The sequence below is a fragment of the Gigantopelta aegis genome, chromosome 12, assembly GCF_016097555.1.
Source record: "Gigantopelta aegis isolate Gae_Host chromosome 12, Gae_host_genome, whole genome shotgun sequence".
Classification (NCBI taxonomy): domain Eukaryota; kingdom Metazoa; phylum Mollusca; class Gastropoda; order Neomphalida; family Peltospiridae; genus Gigantopelta; species Gigantopelta aegis.
The window spans coordinates 37956231-37977603 of NC_054710.1; the positions used below are offsets into that span (position 1 = coordinate 37956231).

The 21373-nt window shown below is 36.9% G+C and overlaps 1 protein-coding gene across 8 annotated transcripts in view; it reads left to right on the forward strand.

Annotated features, from left to right (window-relative positions):
* The first annotated feature begins 1218 nt into the window (after nucleotides 1-1218).
* Nucleotides 1219-21373, forward strand: part of LOC121386250 (hemicentin-2-like) — an 89251-nt gene continuing 69096 nt past the window's right edge. For 4 of the 8 annotated variants that reach the window (XM_041517086.1, XM_041517092.1, XM_041517094.1 and 1 more), the window contains exons 1-3: nucleotides 1219-1452; nucleotides 4767-4855; nucleotides 5998-6091. In XM_041517086.1, the coding sequence (XP_041373020.1) occupies nucleotides 6031-6091 (61 nt within the window). In that variant the 5' untranslated portion in view covers nucleotides 1219-1452; nucleotides 4767-4855; nucleotides 5998-6030. Of the gene's footprint in view, nucleotides 1453-4071; nucleotides 4856-5997; nucleotides 6092-21373 lie in introns of those variants that run through there. The other 4 variants (XM_041517088.1, XM_041517091.1, XM_041517090.1 and 1 more) reach the window with 4 other exon arrangements.

Below are 21373 nucleotides of genomic sequence, written 5' to 3' on the forward strand. Positions count from 1 at the left end.
AATATATATAATATATAAATATATATATATATATAATATATATATATATCTATATATATATATATACATACATACACCAAGCGTAGTTGTTGTTTAAATTTGCTACGACCACAGGCCCGTAGGACGGATTTTCAAAGTGTGTGTGTGTTGGGGGGGGGGGGGGGGCTAATTTTTATGGTTGTTCTATCATCAGATTTCCGTATTAGTATTATAAAACAGTGTGAGAGTTGTGTGAATGGGTGGACCAGGGGAGTAGCGTGACCTGGACCTGGGGGGGGGGGGGGGGTTCGAATATGAAACCAGTAGATATAGTGGGACCTTTTTTCTATAGATTTCGGTCTTTTGCACCTCCAGAAACTCCATATATGTATAAACCTGGTGGAATGCCAAGGGAACTTTGGGGGAAGTTTGGAGGGGGATCGTAATAAAATGAAAATTAATATATAATAAAACTATAACTATCGCAAAATTTAGGGGGGGGGGCTGGGCCCCTGAGCCCCCTAGATCCGTCTCTGACAGTCGTGATAAATAAAGGGCATCTTATCTCAAGGGGGGGGGGGGTCGAACCCCTCGAACACACACACACCCACCCATACCCGCTACTTATGTCTAGAATGCCGAAACTTCAAGGGGTTCTGCCCCTGGAACCCCACCACGACTCAGCCCCTGGAACTGGCCGGGGGCCCCCTGGACTCCCGACAAGTTCACCCCATCCCGATCCAAGCATCCCCTTCCCCCACCCCCAACCTTTTGTCAAATATATCGTATCAAAAAATTACTATTAGATAAATTATGTTATATTTAGACCTATTGTGTACGAAGCCAAAACAAGGGTGGTAAGAGGTAAAAACTTTAAAAACAAACAATTTGTTCTGGATTTACGTGTTAATATTGTATTATTTTCGTAAAACTTGTTTGTCAGAAAAAAAAACCCATTCCGCTAGATTTTTTTTTTTTGTTTTAATTATTAAAAACATAACGCATGGAGGCGCGAGAGCACTCGTGAATTTCACGGAAATAGCCGAGTTTCGAACTCTGGCCAATTATAAAATAATCATATTAAAATAATAATAATTGTAATAATAATAATAAAATAATAATAATAATAATAACAACAACACGCACACATATATAATAATACACATTGAAACGAGTGGTGACGTCATTTGCACCATGACGTATCATGATCCCCTTTCTTTCTGCTTCCATATTGAAAAGGGAGAATTGTTCATTCCATTTATGAAAAACCTAAACAAGAGTGGAGAAATTGTGTTTCTCTTTAATACAAATATTATTTTCTATATTTCAGTTGAATTCTCTGCAAAACTGCTACACAAGAAATAACACAGTTCTGTCTACTCCATGGAATGGGTTGTTACTGATCACAACAGTTGTGTTCCAGTGTGACGTCACTTTGGTATGGTTGAATAGTTTACTTACTGTATCGTCTCGGTATGTATACTATTATTGCGCGGTATGTATTTTGGCGCGCTATCTTTAACTAGGTTGATTGAAAACATATTTTATTGCATATAATATATATATATATATACAAAAGGATTCGGCACAAGTTATCCAACTTACGAGGTCCTCTCCTAATTAGGCCTACAAACATTAAATTGTACAATAATGTCGACTGCAATTTTCAATACAATAGATAAATCAATCAATTAAAGTAAAAGTTTGTGAAAAAGACTGAATACACTGAAAGGACAGAAAAGGAAAAGAAATAGAAGTAATCGATGGTTTAATAATATTAATTATTAACATTATAAATAGCTACTGTCTGAACCAAAATGTTCTACCAAAAATTGCTGTCCTACCTTTATTTTTCGTTAGATTTTACTCACATTTTGTCCTGACAGAAATCTAGGAAAAACCACTGCAATGACACAGATTCCACATACTAGATGATAACCATGTCACCAATATCGACTTCGCAGAGATCGCATAGGGCAAAAAGCATGTAATTTTGTGCCAGCTGCCATTTTGACTTTTTATGGAATATTCTCCAAGAGGGGTGAAAAGATATGACTTAAGCTAGCAACGTCATAACATGTTATGATATAAAAGCAAATGTGATGACGTCATATTAATTTTTTTATGTATTTTTTTTGTTTGTTTAATATACCACTAAATATAATTTATTTTATATTAATTATGTCACATACTTTGGAGGCTTTCACCCCTCTTGAAGAGTATTCCATAAAAATGGCAGACGGCAGAAAACTGCATGTCTTTTGCCCAATGCTATCTCAGCAAAGTCGATACTGGCGACATCGTTACAGTCTCATATGTGGAATCTGTGTCACTGTAATGTTTTTTTCATAACTTGTGTGTGGACAAAATTTGGGAGAAATGTAACGGTAATTAAAGGTAGAAGAGTAATTTTTTGTAGTTACCATTTTGGTTCGGACAGTAGTAGTAGTGTGTGTCGTCAAAGAAAAGCTATGACATCAAGAAAGAAAGAAAGAAATGTTTTATTTAACGACGCACTCAACACATTTTATTTACGGTTATATGGTTAAGGACCAAACAGATTTTGAGAGGAAACCCGCTGTCGCCACTGCATGGGCTACTCTTCCGATTAGCAGCAAGGGATCTTTTATTTGCGCTTCCCATAGGCAGGATAGCACAAACCATGGCCTTTGTTGAACCAGTTATGGATCAATGGTCGGTGCAAGTGGTTTACACCTACCCATTGAGCCTTGCGGAGCACTCACTCAGGGTTTGGAGTCGGTATCTGGATTAAGACCCCCATGCCTCGACTGGAATCCGAACCCAGTACCTACCAGCCTGTAGACCGATGGCCTGCCACAATGCCACCGAGGCCGGTGTATATGACATCAAATGCAGACGTTTTTGTTGACGGAAGTATTTTTTATTGATAAAAATAAAGCAATGTCTAAAATTTGTCAGTTTGCGGTAAGTATAAACAATTAAAAATACCATGTTACTTGTAACTCAAAGTACTATTTTCCGTAAGGCACTTTTTAACATACATAAACATCTTTGTATCTCCTACTCACCTAATGCACGAGACATGTTCGTCTGCTACTAGTAAAATAAACACAAGATAATTAGACTATCCCTACGTCAATCTATTTCTATAGACGTTCGAATGAGTGCCCCGTCCTTATTTGACACGCACTGCATACTCGGTCAGGATTAAACAACGTTTAAGTGCATACTACATCTTAAAATAATATCTATTCAACATGACGTGTAGTGGACATTGTTTTGAATGAAGGGGGCGGAACGAAACCCAGTGGTAAAGCGCTCGCTCGATGCGCTTTCGGTCTGGGATCGATCCCCGTCGGTGGGCCCATTGGGCTATTTCTCGCTCCAACCAGTATGTACTACCCTGTCTGGGATAGTGCATTAATAAAAGATCTCTTGCTGCTAATCGAAAAAAGTAGCCCATGAAGTGGCGACAGCGGGTTTCCTCTCTCAGTATCTGCGTAGTCCTTAACCATATGTCTGACGCCATATAACCGTAAATAAAAAGTGTTGAGTGTGTCGTTAAATAAAACATTTCTTTCTTTCTTTTTCTTTCTGGTTTTAAATAATAGTAATAATAATCATCAAATAAAACACCTCGAAGTGTTGTTAAATTTACCCCACTCTATCAATGTACAAATACTTACTGTTTGCACTAGGATATATGGTTTACATGTGACGATAGGGTTAAATTTTTCATTTTAATGGTGTTATTTTTGACGTGTATTATTAATATGGAATGTATGGACCACCACACTACATTTCCAGTTGTTTGGAGTTACTTTTCTTGAATATTGGTCATTCAGTTCAAAATATATACCACATCAAAAAGGTGACTATTACATTATACACAAGTAAACTGAAATTAAAACTAAAAATCTGACTATAATTATATTGAATTTAATGTTTATATTTTTTAGTGATATATATATATATATATTTATATATATATATAATTGATATATATGTAGTCTATGACAACAATAACGAGAAAAACATCGTTATTTTTACACTATGCTAGATCGTTGCTTATCCGCGCCAAAACCCATATCGCGAGGATACATATTACATCTTCCCGTGTTTTCAGCCCTGAAGTTCAAACCACATCGTTAACAACTAAGATAAATTACAGAAAGAAAAGGGATTAGTTAGGATTAGGGTTAAGACAATCATACAGTAATGATAGTCATTAATTTTGTCAAAAGGTCAACTTAAAAAAATAAAATTGCAAAAACACACAAACTAAAAAAATGGTATGGCGACATTACCCTCTGGCAAAAACCCTGATAGTAGAAATTAATCCGCTAAAACAATAAAACAAAATCGGAGGTAATGTTTTCAAGACAGCGATGTATCTACGATGATCTCTTCTGCTGTTTAGCTTGAGATTCTGTTATATTTTAATTCCTTAAAGCTCTAAACTACATTTCAGAGGTGTTAATTTTTTACACTATCCCAAGCACTCCCTTCACCTCGTGCTGTTGTATTTTCAGTAGACCATATTCGTTTTCTTGGCAGGACATTCTTCTTTTGACTTGGTATCTAAAAAAACCTATAATAACAGGAACCCACATTTTACTTCATATTTCTAGCGCTGTATATCGACGTCGGTGAGATCTGAGAATAAAAACCATGTAATTTTTCGTCGCCGTCCATTTTGCTTCCTTTTTTATTTTTTATTTTTTTATAGAATACTCTTCAAGAGGGGTGGAAGCCTGCAAAGTATGTGACGTAATTAAATGACAGGCTGTTATTTTTTATCCTAGATCTCAGCGAAGTCGAAATAGGTGATTTGGTCACAATATGGTCTGTAAAAGCTATTTATATCTGGAGAAAATGTGAGGAAAACATAACGGTAATTAAAGGTAGCAGAGTAATTTATTGTAGTGATTAACAAATTTAGCAAGTTCCAGTTTTAAAGTTGTTTTGGTTTTGTTTTGGGGTTTTTTGTTCATGCTGTGTTTACACACTATCTTACCTTTGAATGTTTTAAATACACAGCAGTTAGCAGGGACGGATTATGCTTTAGGTAAGGGGGTTTCCGAAACAATATGTAAATATACAGCAGTTAGTATATGAACAATCGAATTAAAATTAGCTCCACTATTACATGTGGATCTAACAGCAGCCCGTTGGAGCTCATGTCCAGTTCACCTTTCCTTCGACCAATCAAAACCTTACTTACAAAATCATGCCAGTGATATGAAAAGAAATTGAAAACATTCTGGATTATGCCGAGGGTATACGAAATCTTCCGGGTGAATTACGAAGTATACCGGAAACTAATTTCAATGTAAAATTTTATATAAATTCTTTTCAAGACCCAAACCAAAAACGTGATGGTATAGCCATAAAATCTGTATACAATCCAGTTTATTACTGCACTTTTTCACTTATTTTTTCAATGTTGAAATAGACCAACAATTTCGCCTATTGCATAAATTCTTCTCTCTTCACTATTCTTCACTCTTCACTATCGATATATATATACATTCGAGTTTGACATCATTTCCATTCAAAAATACACCGCCCCACATATTCTTACGTCATTTAAATATCTAGTAATGGCGGACTGGAATTAAAGTTGAGTGTACAGTTTACAAAAACACGTTGTATTAAGCTTGAGATTATATGATAAAGAGATTATTATCCACGTGTATTTCGGTATCGTCAATATCATATATTAGGAATAAAAGTAATGTATTATGCTTGCCAGAGGCTCGAATAATACAATTTTTATTTCTAATATATGATATTGACGATACCGAAAAACACTCTGGTAATAACCTCTCTCTCTCTCTCTCTCTCTCTCTCTCTCTCCTCTCTCTCTCTCTCTCCTCTCTCTCTCTCTCTCTCTCTCTCTCTCTCTCTCTCTCTCTCTCTCTCTCTCTCTCTCTCTCTCTCTCTCTCTCTCTATATATATATATATATATATATATATATATTAATGAATGAATAATTATATTTTCATTTTTCCTTCCTTTCTTTTTCCACCAGGTATGTTGATTGGCTACTGCTAAAAAGTGACAAATGTATTGGACGTACCAAATCACACTGCTGTTGTTACTCTTTTGCCCCAAATATATACAAGGTTAGTTGTACAGTATCAATTTTCTTTGTTAATGTTTTTCTTAATTTTAATTTTGTGCGTTTGTGTGTGTTGTTGTTATTGTTTTGTTCTATTTTTTTGTTTGCTGTGTTGAGTGGGTTTTTTTCTGTGCGCCATATCATATTGACATAGAAGTTGTTTAATCAAGGTTATGACATTCAAAAACCCACTGTTTTTCAAAAACCCACTGTTTTTCAAAAGTGTTACGATACACATTTAGATACTTAAATGATGGCTGATGCTATACACTGTTGTGATTATATACAAGCCTTTTCATGTTTGTGGTGAAAATATTGTACCATTTTCCATTGTTAGGAGTAATGCAATAGATGTGACAACTGACGGATGTCAAAGTTGTGGAACAATATGCTCATCTTTTGCAAACAGTTGTTGTTACAGATAGTCCAGGGCCAGTTGTCAACATATAATTTAATGAAGAGAGCAGGCAACATACACCATTTTGAAGCTTAAGCCTTGGAGATTTAAAAAATGTTTGGTGCCATTTTGTTTTCTGACAGTTTCAAGGTCATATGTCACGGTCAAAGGTCAAGAATTTTTAAATTCAGAGGTTTGATAACAGAATCAATCCAAGAAAAACATGTATATACAATCTAATTAAAATTAGCTCCACTATTACATGTGGATCTAACAGCAGCCCGTTGGAGCTCATGTCCAGTTGACCTTTCATTCGACCAATCAAAATCTTACTTGCAAAACCATGCCAGTGATCTGAAAAGAATTTGAAAACATTCGGGATTATGTCGAGAGGATACGAAATATTTCGGGTGAATTACGAACTATGCCGGAAACTAATTTCAAAATAAAATTTTATACAAAATTCGTTTCAAAACAAAAACCCCTAAAACGTTGTGGTATAGACATAAAATCTGTTTATACTAGTATACAATCCAGACTTTATTACTGCACTTTTCCCCCTGTTTGTTCAATGTTGAAATAGACCAACAAGTTCGCCTATTGCATAAATAGTCTCGCCCGATATTTTTAGAATTTGTATGCTCCCGAATAACGCTATAAAAGGCGAAGTGTAATTGATCGATATACAATTAGAACGACCATCAAAATTGCGCAATATCACCCTCACCTCTTTCTTTTTTGGCATAATCCTACGGGACACTCAAATTTCCGTAGCACCAATTACACTCTGCCTGTTACCAATACTTGGACTGCTGGTGCTCCCTTGCACTTGACAGTGCAGGCGTCCCTTCTCTACCCCCCCCCCCCCCCCACCTTTTCCTGTCCTGGACAGAGAGATCCGGCCAAGGCCGGTCCCTGTGCCCAGTATAGGCGTGCGCTACAACAGCTTGCTCTGAATGTGCACGTAAAGTCCTTTTTAGCCTTAGATCGATATTTAAATTGTTACCAGTAGAGCTAATTTTAATCAGATCGATGTATATATTGAGTGAAATTAATAATAGGTGACTATTCTAAAATATTTACATATATCTATTTTTTTCCGATAACTTGAAGGTCACAGGTCAGGGTCAAAGTTCAATAATTTTTAAATACAGCTTCAGGGGTTTGATAATTGAATCAATCCAAAAAATAAACCATGTACATATTGAGTGAAATTAATCGTACATAATGTATTTATTCCTATCCTAACATATTTACATACTACATAGTATATCCATTTTTTTTCTGACAACGTCAAGGTCACATGTCAGGGTCAAAGTTCAAGAATGGTTAAATACAGCTTCGTAGGTTTGATAATGGAATCATTCCAAGAAAAACATGTACTTATTGACTTAACGTACAGAGCTAGCTGTGACACTCGCCAAATTCACGAATTGCAAACTTTAAAATAAGTTGCCGAATTTCATTTGGCGAAATAATTAAGTGTAATTATTGATATTGTTAAAAAACTACGGGTTTCTGCTATTTTGTCCTTGTTTGGTGAAGTTTTCTGCTCACCCACTGCTAACCCTAACTTAATAATACATGATGTATTTACCTCTATCCTAACATATGTACATATATCCATTTTTCTCCCTGATAACTCCAAGGTCGCATTTCTAGCACCAAGATCAAAATGTATTTACTTGTGTTCTAACATATTTACAGTGATACAAATGGTTTATAGCAATTAGGTTTATATAAATATATTTATCAAATAACATATGACCTGTTCGAAGTGTCATTAACTTTAAATAGAACATTAAATACTGCCATGACTAATATTGATGATACATTTCTCATGACTTAGGGTGACAACCATTACGCTGAATTAGCAGAGGCACACGCTTCCTGTTATATTAAAAAATAGCATATTCACACCCACCCAATTTTGTGATTTATTTGAGGCTAAGAATTTGTACATTATTTATGTTTAAGGTTTTAATGCTGATTAAAACGTTGCATGTGGTGGATGTCAGATTTGATTTGGTGGGTTATGCCCAGATATATAGCACATATATTAGCAAAAAGTGTTGTTTTCTGCCATTCAGTGTAAATAAACCATACCGAATGCTCACATGCAATATAGCTCACTCAGTTCACTCAGTCCATATATATATATATATATATATATATATATATATATATGTGTGTGTGTGCATGTGCATGTGTATGTGTATATATATATATATATATATATATCTCTGTATATGTATATATATATATATATATATATATATATATATATATATATATATATATATATATAAGAGATGGGGCGATTACTTAACAAAAGTAATCGATTATGATTACAATCACTTGAGAATGTCACGATTACGTTTACAAGAAAATTGAAAGTAATCGATTACGATTGTGAATACATTGTTCAGTAATCATAATTAAAATCATGATTACATTTCCACAAATACGCACACATAGTGAAATGATATTACCAACATGAAATTATTCACTTTAGGCAAGTTGCTAACTGAACAGGGAGACCTTGCTATGTACGGGAACCATGAAGTGGATTCACTGGTTGACCACTTTGCGCATATCCTGTCTTCTCAATGTGATGCCAGTGCGGTACATGGGGAATGGATGATGCTCAAGTTGTATCTTTCAAATCCTCACAAAATCATAACATATGTAGCAATCTGGGGGAAAATATTCACTGAAAACAAATTCTGTACTCAAACATCCTCCAACTTGTACAAATCATTTTGGTCTTGCCCGTTACTACATCACAAGTTGAAAGGCAATTCTCTTGCATAAAGATAATATTGGGAAACTGGTGAGTCAATTTGAAATTGAGCACTATGGAGCACTTTTTGCGAATCTGCTGAGATGGCCCAAAGCCAGTGGACTTTAATCCATTACCTGCCAGCAGTGTTTAATTTTTTCAAAAGGTTAACTTAAAAAAAAGAGAAAAATCTGCATACCCATTTTACCCATTTTACCCTCTGGCAGAAACCCTGCCTGCTGTGATGAGATGGAGCAGCAGCAGTGTTTCTCAAAAGAGACCAGATATGTCTTAATCTCCACCAAAGTTGGGTTTAACAACACCACTAAAAAGTTAAAAAATTGTTTTGTTTAATGATACCACTAGAATACATTGCTTTATTGATTAATGACCAATTTAACAGAATTACTGTTAAAAGTTGTTTTCTGGTTAAATTGACTTCCTTAAAAAGACTGCCTGGGTGCGCTTTGAAAATGCGTGAAAGTAGCCTTGGTCCTCTTTATTTCCTAGATTTTTAAAGGCTATCACAGCCTGCCCTTCTAACACCGAATTTCGAGGCCTGATATCTACAGACAGTAGAACAGCACATACTATGTCCTTTGATATATCAGACATGGGGGTACTAGTTTACAAAGTACCATTAAATTAAACATATTAAATCTCATTTTCAATTCAGGGTAAAGATAATGCAGTAGAAATAGACTAAATGTAGAACTGTGTGTGCTTTAGTAAACTAGTTTGAGAGTGACAGTCCTCTTTGTGACGATGCATATGATGCGACGAATAAACTTTGTGGTGATACAAGAGAGGTGAAATTCCTAGCAAATGATTTCCTCGGGAGTGGCTGTTCTCCTAGATAGAATGAATCAATGAATAAATGAATGAATGAATGAATGTTTAACGACACCCCAGCACGAAAAATACATCGGCTATTGGGTGTCAAACTATTGTAATGGTGATGATCAACATCAACAGAAAAATTCAAGATATAAATAAAAACAGTGTACAGAACTGTGCAAAAATACAAATACAAATATCAGAGATAAGATACTGACTTTTACTCTAAGCTTCAATTTGTGCTGTATTGGCCATTCTCAAAGAGAATGTTACACCCCTGCACCACGGTGAGGTTACAGCACGCGCAGGGGATTCTCCTAGATAGAGATCCATGGAATCATCCACTGTTTTGCCAAATGCCCATTCGACTCTGCTTTGTGCAGAGATACGGCCCTGATCATGTATTAAGGTCGTATCATTCAGATTACCTTGGATGTTCCATCAATTGCCTTAAAACTTGTGTCACAAAAAAAGAGTTAGCGTATGCCAATAAAGGTCGGCACTGGCTACCGGGGGACTGCTAATTTTAAACCCTGCAATTTGTTGTGTTGTTTGGTTTGTGTGTGGTATCCCTTGCTGCTAATCGAAAAGAGTAGCCCATGAAGTGGCGACAGTGGGTTTCCTCTCTCAGTATCTGTGTGATCCGTAACCATATGTCTTACGCCATATAACCATAAAATAAAATGTTTTCAGTGTGTCGTTAAATAAAACATTTCCTTCTTCTTCTTCTTTTTTGGGGCGTGGGTGGTGGGGTGTTTCTGCCAGTTTTCCCTTTTTCCATTTCAAAATTACATATTACATTCACACTGCTATACATCAGTACTTTTTTGTCTCCTCTCTCTCTCTCTCTCTCTCTCTCTCTCTCTCTCTCTCTCTCTCTCTCTCTCTCTCTCTCTCTCTCTCTCTCTCTCTCTCTCTCTCATGAATTGGAAACGATGGGTTACGAATATGTACTGAACTACTCTGGGGAATACCTTGACCTATAATATTTTCAATATCCTATCACAAAACATTCTCGTTGTGTGTCACACATAACAATTATTTGTCGACACCTGTTTTATTACTATTATTATTATTATTGAAATAAGATTAATAGTGTGGTAGGCCTGTGGCAGAATTAACTATGACCTAAACAAATTGGTACACAAGATTTTTTGCTGTAACACTATGACAAAGACCATATCTACGTATGGCAAAAGTTAGAAATGTGCGACAGCATCCTTTTTTAGTATTGATTTAAAGCTTCTGTCCCTGGAATATTTTTATTATTTAAGCATTTAAAATAGATTATTCAGTTCTGTTTGGTGCATATAAGGTCCACCACATCGCTATAGTTTGGCAATGCTCGCTTATCTACATTATCTAGGTCAACTACAAACGCAATGGTCAGCTTTGTGTTTCTTCATTTAGCGGGACGCCAGTAGAACTGGAACTGTACGTGATTTGCGCAGGCGCTGAGCTTCTCACGTGATTTTCAACACATTTAACTGTCACGATTGAGGGGTCGTCTCATATCTCAAAAAAATATTTGTATCCATGGAGATATGGTACATCTTTCCAGGGGTCGGTGGGGGATTTGCCTTGACATTTTAACAGTGGCCATCGGTTGGCATACGCGTTACATGTAAGGGGGTGTCAATAATTATGTAACGCTCTAGGGGGAGAGGAAGAGGTCGGTGTATTCGATTTACGTATCATTTATCAAGACTATTTGTTATTTCTATTCATTACTTAAACCTAAGAAGGTGTGTGTGGTGGGGGGGGGGGGGGTAATTGCGCGGTCGGTCTAGGATCGATCCCCATCGGCGGGCTCGTTCCAGCCAGTGCGCCATGACTGGTATATAAAAGGCCATGGTATGTGATATCCTGTTTGTAGAATGGTGCATATAAACGGTCCCTTGCAAAAACAATGTAGCGGGTTTCCAAGGCACGTGTGCATGGATTTTAACGGGATTGGGGGTTATAGACTGTTGAGTGAAGTTTATATGGCGTCATGCTCCCCCAGAAAATACATTTCAATTTTGTTTAGCTTGGGCAGGTAAGTGTTTCGACCCCCAATACCCTCCCTCTTCACATATACTCTAAGATTTTATGTGAAAATTACCAAATGTTTGACATCCAATAGCCGATGATTAATAAATCAATATGCACTAACATTGATGTCGTTAAACAAAACAAACTTTCCATACGAAAGAATATTTATTTGAATTTGTTGATTATAACACAAGTAAAATTAAGAAGTGAAAACGTCCAATGTCTGCTTTAGTATATTTTATATAAAATATATACATGCCCAATGTGTTATACAAACTAAACTTTGCAAGCTCTACTAACACTACATAAAATATTAATTCTGAAATAGGAAGGTACGATTGTCGATAACACGTTGTCAAGATCAAACCGGTTTTATCGAAAGGCTAGTACTCTATCTTCAACCGAACGTTCTTGATACAGCGCAAGATTTCTCATTTCATTTTTTTGGATGACCGCTACAATTTCAAATCCGCAAACGCACGTGTTGACTGAAATTGACAACAGGCTGTCGCTTGTGCTTTGTCGAGCAATGGAGGCACAGGCGACAAATCGAGCGTATACTTTTGAGGTTCTACGTTCATAGGGAACAACACACAAGTTTTTTAAAAGTGCATTTGAGCTTGTATTTCATATTTGTACATGCTGTTATAATATGGTAACCAGAGACTAACTTTAATGACGTCATTGTGTAAACAACTACCATCGACTTCGCAAACTGCGTTCGGCTGATGACCAAAACATGAATACGATACTTGCGGAAAGAATATTATATATTTTTCAATTAGGGTACATGAAATAAAATATATTCGAATCAGTTAACGAACAAACAAAAAAAATCAACAATATGGATGCAAAACGAATCTATTATAGTAAACACAAGTGTAACACCATCCAGTAAACAGGAAACGTGTTTATTAGATCAATTCTAGAAACATACATTTGGAAAAATAACCCTGTCACTCCTGCGCGGTTTGTCATTTTTAATTTTTAATACATTACATAAAATACATTTTTTTTCAACTAGGCACAGTTAACGAACACTGATAAATTCCGTTGGCCAAGTGTAATCAGTTCACCTCGTAACAATACAGACAGGCAGTACGTCCATACCAGTTGATAGTTTGTAAAATATCATTTTTCTAATGACTGATTCTTAATTAAAATAATTTATACACTCAGAATTATTTTTCATTGTTGTAAATGGACTATGTCTACTATTCACTACAGTAGGGGTAAAAAAATGCACCATACCTTTTGGAATTCGAATATAATAATTGAAAAACGTTCTAACAATAGGCCGTATAAAAGTCTTAAAACTAAATGATTTGGCCGTGTTGATCTGGCACGCATGAGGTCATGTGACACGCACCTAATGTTAATTCAGCTTTCTCCATTTTAAGTCAATTTCTTCTAGTCAAGTGGACCGAATATCAGTAATTTTAATGAATAAACTAAATTACTTAGTAAAATTAATCGTTTTAGGGGTTTGTAAAGTTTTATATTTAGATACTTACTTGTCTGAACTTTATTGTTAATGAAAATGTTCCAGAACTGTGGAGAAAAACCTCACAAGTGAACGACAAGCTTGTTTGTCCCAATAAAATAAAACGTCATGTGAGTCGGTGCGAGTGTGATGTACTAACAAAATGAACAGATGGGTGTCTTCTCCAACCATTGCAATAACATTGCTTTTTGCACACTCTGTTGCTGCAGTGACGATCTGCAAGTCAGTATCAGCTTTTGTATAAATGATTGTGCTTGTCTTTTCCAAAGACTACCAAGGGCACACAAGAGATGCTGCTTGTTCTTTGTTTGATAATAACTGTTGTTTTGTAGATCGGAGTATCATATGAGCACAAAATAAACAGCATTCCCTTTCCGTCCCATGGCATGCCTTAGGTGGATCATGTATGTTGTTGATGTCCCTGACATGTATCCTCCAAGAACAGCTTTAGAATCGTGATGGGTAACAAACAATGATGACATGCTACCAAAGGTATTTTTATGCCACGATGATGTATTCAGTAGTTGAAGTAAGGAGCCTTCACCAATTACTAACTGTACGTCATTTGGTACTGACGGACTGGGAGCTTTAACATTGGCAAGAACAAATTTCCAAAGCTCCATCTGCCAGTGTTGCCTTGTTTTATGTCACCAGGTATGGTATTGGCTGCTGTCATAAAGCGTTGCAAACGAATTTGCGGTCAACTGTTACTGGCTTGCCATCCACTTTGACAGATTTGTTTGACCCCAACGTCTGGAATTCCTAAGGGTAATCTCTGCTGCTGTTTGACCTTCTATGGCTTTGCCTTGTTAACGTTGACAGATGAATCTCTGATCACTCCAGTAGCAATGTTTTTAAGTGTGGAATTGTCAGCAAATGGATTCTATGTACAAATCGTTCGTAAGTCGCCAATATCCAGTGACTTCCTGCATGACATATCTAGGTTTATATCAGCACATGCTGGCATGGAAAGCAACTACTTTGCATGTTGTAACTCGGTTATCCCTGTCCCTCTAATGACGCCACCTCGCATCAGGGTCTGCTCAATAGTAAAGTCTGACGAAATGCCAGCCCAGTATCTGTTGCTTCGTCTCACAACATAGTGTCCATCTGTTAATCTTTTATGAAAAACGGTGTTGTTTTGTCAATTATTTCTTATCCTGCAGGTACAGATGGGCATATTTTGTATATAGGTTGTGTCCAGCTGCAGCAAGATATGGGCGCATCTTATGTATAACTGACAGGTGAAGAAACCAGCCTCCAGAAAGTAGTCCATTGTATCAACTATAGATAAATACTGAAGCCATAGTTCACTAGTTCCTCAAGTCAATGTCAGTTTCTTCGTATGCAGCGTTCTGCTGATCCTGGTGAGATAGTCATTGTGTGTCACAGAGCCTGGTGACTATTCACCCATCAACAGTTGTCGTGCAAGAAAGATATTATGGCAGCTGACATTTCACAAAGAACTGTTGTTATCGAACATGCTTGCTGTTAGCGGAAAGAGCCGGAACTGGAGAGTGGTTTGGTAACTGCCTATTTTTTCTCACTAATTTTGTAATAGAGGCTATACTGCAGGTGCAGGGAGGGAATCGGTTTCCAAAACCAGATTTATTATTCTTAAATTTGGATTATTGACGAAAAGGTACCCACAACCATGGGCATAATTATTGTATCAATGCATAAAATATATATTATTTTGTATTACTGAACTAAGCCATAATTAGTAATTGCAAACTTTCTTATCACTATTATTTGATTAAGAACACTGTATTCATCAAGTGGTTTTATACTAAACATAAATAAGATAGATACCATTATGTCAATGTGTGGGTTAATCCACTGGGGTGGGTGTGACGTAGTCCAGTGGTACAGCGCTCGCTCGATGCGCGGTCGGTCTGAGATCGATCCCCGTCGGTAGGCCCATTGGGCTAATTCTCGTTCCAGCCAGTGCACCACGACTGGTATATCAAAGGCCGTTGTATGTACTACCCTGTCTGTGGGATGATGCATATAAAAGATGCATTGCTGCTAATCGTAAAGAGTAGTCCATGAAGTTGCGACAGTGGGTTTCCTCTCAATATCTGTGTGGTCCTTAACCATATGTCTGATGACATAACCGTAAATAAAATGTGTTGAGTGCGTCGTTAAATTAAACATTTCCTTCCTTCATCCCCTGGGTTATATTCATTTCATAATCCAGTCATTATGACACCCTGTTTCTCAAGGCAAATGTTAGTTCTACTGTGAGAGCAGTAGACAATGGGAGATCTTCTTCTTCTGCGTTCAAGCTATAGTTGATCATGCTTTAGATTTGGTTGTGGTGATAAAAAAACGCTTTATCCTGGCTTCATTGTAGAAGGGACAGAATTGCAGGATGTGCTCTGGGGACTGTGTTCCTTTTTGACATGGACATTCATCAGTGTCTGCCAGTTTCAGGCGGTACATATGGGATCTGAGATTGCCTTGACCGGTTCATAGCCTGAAAATGGTTGTCTCTTGGTATCTCTCCAGACGATGTATTGGATCCTTTGTTGTAGCGTGAGTGCATCAGAACTTTCTCTTAATTATGTTTTTTGTCTCTCTGAAAGAGATTGGATGATTTGGATGTTCGATTGTGCATCCTTCCTTTGCCAGCCTCTCAGCATGTTCATTGCCTGCAATACCCACTGGACTACAACGTACATATTTAGGTCAGGCAGTCCCTGTTGAACTGCTATTACTAGGTTTTCTTCGAGTGACTGTGCTCTGAGTGACGGATTTGCAATCTGTCTGGAACACAATATGTGATGGAAGTGGATTATCCATTGCCAATAAAGACATTGTATTGTGTTGGGTGCCCAGCCATGTTGGCATCAGGGGTAATGAAAAGGCAGATCAGCTGCCAAGTCTGCTTTGGATTTGCCTCATGCCAGGGTTGGTGTGCCTTATACTGATTTTAAATATAGTATTAACCAATTTATCTTTTCAACGTGGCAACAATATTGGGACGGTGCGGTTGCGAACAAGCTTAATGCTATCAAGCCAGTCTTAGGAAAGTGGCAGTCCTCCTATAGACAGTTCAGGAAGGATGAAATAGTCTTGTGTCATGCTCGCATCGGTCATACCTACTTGACCCATTCATTTATCTTGAACAAAGATCTCCACCTCAGTGTGCACTGTCAGTGTACTCTAACGGTGCGCCACATTTTGGTGGAGTGTAAGTATTTGATAGAAACTCAGAAAGATATGTTTGGTCATAGAAATGTGATAGAACCATTTCGATTTCATCCAGAATTTATTTTACAAGTTTTACGTAATACTGACTTTTATTCTAAATTTTAATTGTATCTGTCTGTGATATTTGTATTTTATGCAGTTCTTTACACTGTGTTTTTATTTGACTATTGAATTTTTATATCGATGTTGATCATTACTATATTTGTATGCATTACCATAGTTTTGACACCCACTAGCTGGTGTATTTTTCGTGCTGGGGTGTCGTTAAACATTCATTCATTCATTCAAATTGATGATTCAGGTGGCTGAAGAAAGGCATTTGTTTCTGCTCTGAAGTTTGTTGACTGTTTTCCATCTGGGTATTATCTGGAAGTTACTCGTCAATCAGGAAATTGTACGTGGACACCACTACCAGCATTTTTGACTGCCTCTTCAGCTGGGCCATCTGTGTAGCCATGGGTCCACTGTGAGGTGTTGTACTTGTCTTGAAACATTTCCAGTGTGACAGACTTTATGATGGCATCTGACTGTTCTCCCTTTCTGGTGATTCCTGGAACATCCTCTACAATGGTTATGTCGTTTGATGATGTTATCCAATCCTTTACATCTACCAATGGTTCGTTCTTCATGTGTCCTTGGTAGGATATCAGAGTTTGTGTGTCCAAGCTGTCTGGCAAGATGGTTTATGCTGCTTTGTTTTAAAACTTTTTTCTTCTTCTTTTCTTTTTTCACTCTTGGAGTTGTTGATATGCTGGGTGAGATGGAAGCATCTTTAGTTTCTCGGCCGTGATTAAGAGTTTCTCCTCTCTGCGTGTGTCTAGTGGCAGCAGTCCTGTTTGTTCCAGTGCACTGATTAGAATGGTTTTCATACCACCTGTTATAAGGCACATTCTTGTGTTCTGTATCTTTGTCAGTCGGTTGGCGTTTGTCTTTGCAGTGGTTGCCCAGCCTGATGATCCATATTCCATAACAGGTCTGACAGCTCCTGTGTACACTTGTAGGATCTTGCTGTTTGCTCCCCGTGTGGTGCCGGCCTGCTTTTTCCTGAGAGAGACTTTTCTTGTGGCTCTGTTCTCAACCTCTTTTATGTGTGGGTTCAATGTTAACCGTTTGTCTAGCTTGATTCCGAGATAACTTGGGGTGTTGTCCTGGGGTAGCAGTTTTTCACTGACAGTCAACTTGAAGGTTTCCTTTGGAGTAGAGAGAGAAACAGGTGACTACAGTAGTTTTGCTGTTTACAGTGACATACCTGTCTGATGCCCATTTGCTGACAGAATTCAAAGCATCTTGCATGCGGATTGTGGCATTGTTGGGTGTTTTCTGCTACATTCCAGATTGCGAGATCATCTGCATGAAGTGCCCTGGAGACATGTTTGGAACGATTTTTAGTGATGTCATTGATGAAGACGCTATGATGTTTTTCTTCTTCTGAAAGGTATTTTCAATTGACTGAGTTAGGATTATAAGCCGGTCTTCAGTGTTTCTGTTCATTCTGTAGGTAGGCTGTTCTTTGCCGATGAGACCATTGCTTTCCAGATGCCATCTAAGCCTTCGGTTGATCATTCTCTCCAGAATCTTTCCCAGAACACTTAAAAGACTTATTGGTCTGTAGCTTGTTTTGTCTTTCCTGCCTTTGCCTTTTTTTCAGGATGGGGATAATTATGGCCTCCTTCCAGGGGGGGGGGGGGGGGGGGGGGGGTAGGGGGTAAGATTCCATTTGTTCCATAACTGGTTGTAAAGTTGCAACAACCTTTCCTTGGCTATTTGTCCCAGATGTTGGATCATTTCATTGGTGATACTATCTTTGCCTGGTGCTTTTTTTTCCCTTGAGTTTCCTGATGTCATCAGTCAGTTCCGACATTCCTAAGTTTTAGTTCATTGATGGGTTTGGGTTTTGATTTCTGGTCTTTTCTTGGAGACTGTCTTTGATCTTTCTGGTGAGATTTGGAGAAAACATTCACTTCGGAATGCATCTGCCAGAATATCTACTACTTGCTTTCCCGTGTGGGGCGTGCCAGCTTCTTCTATGATGGTATTCCATTGTGAGAGTGTGACATCTTCATTGAGCAACTTTGTGAGGCGCCATAGCTTTTCTGTGTCTCGATCTAGATTGAGAGAGGAGAGAGGAAATGTTCTCATGCCAGCTGCAACAGAGTTCCTTGATGTTTTCTTTTATGTATTCTTATGTTAACAGGTGTGGGTACCTGTTCCATGTGGGATCTTGCATCTGACAGTTTGTTGTGGATTTTCCTTAGTTTGCCAGGCCAGTATGGCTTGTAATCCTTTCTGAATCCACTTTTTTTTTTTTGGCTGCATTCAGAATGGCTTCTGTGAGGAGTTTGACATTTTAGTTGATGTCTTCTGTGAGATGCACTGTCTTGCAAAGTTGGTCTGTGTGATATTAGAAACTGCTCCAATTAGCTTTCTTGTAGTTCCAACTGGGTTCTTTTATTTTATATTCAGTATATTTCCTGTTAGTAATTTCCAAAGTCACTGGCTGGGAGATCAGTTCTACTAATTGAGACAGCACTCCTTCTGCTAGGCACTGTTACTGGACTTGATGCTAAGTTAAGTAAATAATTACGAGAATCATTAAAGTAATCACTAATTTACAATTACATTAGCAATGTAATTGATTACAATGGCGAATACATGGCATTCTCAAACATTGTAATCAATTACCATTACGATTATATGAAAACAGGTAAAATTACAATCGAATACGATATATATACATATATATACATATGTTTTGACCACTGACATCCTAGTAAAGTAAAGAACGTTCAGGTCTGTTTATCAACACACCGAAACACATTTCATAGTTTTCACGTGCATCACGCAGTTGCCCCGTACACATGCGTGGGGTGTCATTCTCGATTTTGACAATTTCCTGGAAGGTCGATATCACTGTGGAACATTATTTCTCTCAATCTTTTTAATTATGTTGATCATACAGTTGTTATTGTTTTGTTTTTAGCCCTTTTTATTGTTTGAATTTGCGATTTACTGATAAAAAACGTCAACTTTCAAATTTCAATTTTGACCGCAATAATTTTTCAAAATCTTTGGTGGTCATAAAACCTACTGTAATACTGAACTACCGGTTGTAACATTTGTCCAATTAATTCACTATTATCACAAACCATTCCCCTCAGCTAATATACCTTACACTTTTGGCAACTGTAAATTCTTATTAGAGTTCCCCTACTTCTTTTTAAGAATATATATCTTTATATCTATACATGTATATATTATATATATATATGTATATGTATATGTAATGTAATATATGTGTATGTAATGTAACTTAATGTGGCAATTTGTTGTAGTTTCAGTCAAATTTTACAAAGTCAAAGTTATATAGAGAAATGCAATTAAACTGTAATTTTTACAGATCTACTAGACCATTTCCAACTGAATTTCGTGGAAATTCGTGGATTCAAGAGAAACAAAATTGTAAATTTGGTATTTCTGATTCGCATCCACCATCCACATCCATGGGGCCAGAGGGGTCAGGGGGAAAAAACTAAGACAATTTTATAAAATATGAAGCCTTGGCACATGGAATAATAAATATGTTAATTTTGTCATTGTGCCTTTGCCATGATGCCTAAAAAATGGCAGTTACTTTATGGCTATGAATAACCGTTCCTTTTAGATATCTGCCGTGGTGCCCCTTTTGTGTATCATGTGTTTGGTTTTTTAAAACTTGACAAGTGTATAAACCTAACTTTTATTTTAAAAACCCCCACAAAAAAACCCCAACAACATTAACGAATTGGAAGTTCCTCGGTAGTGTTTGTATACAGTTTCTTGGTCATGTATTATAACTGAACATGGAACATAACAAATGATAAATTAGTTGAAACGTACAGCATTATCAAAATAAAAAACCCGTGAGTCGCCGTCGTACAGTTACGAAAAACCCTGTGAATTGCCGAAACAGATTCCCGCGGCACTTTTGTTTTTGAAATAAAACATACCTACAAGAAAACGAAGACTAAAAGAATAAGAAAAATCAGGAAAAGTGGAAAAAAAATCCAATTTTTCATTATTTCAGGTAACTATTATTATTATTACTATTAGATATTTAAATTTACCTGTGGTTATTTATATTCTTCATGACAAATTATTTTAATATGTTTATTAGTCTACCGGACGGACCCATGATGAAATCACCCAAATTAATGTATTCACAATTAATTGAAACACAAGTAAATATGAACTGTTTGTAGCTACTGCAATGGTTTAGATTTTATATGGTATATATATATATATATATATATATATACATATTATAATGTTTAATAGTCTATCGGACGGACCCATGATGAAATCACCCAAATTAATGTATTCACAATTAATTGAAACACTGAAGTAAATATGAACTGTTGAATTTTTGTGGTTATTCTTGAATCCATTCATTACTCATTCTCAGCAGTTCATATATATCACTGGCGTAGGAAGCGGGATGGGTGGGTGGGACTTTGTAGCTACAGCAATGGTTTAGATA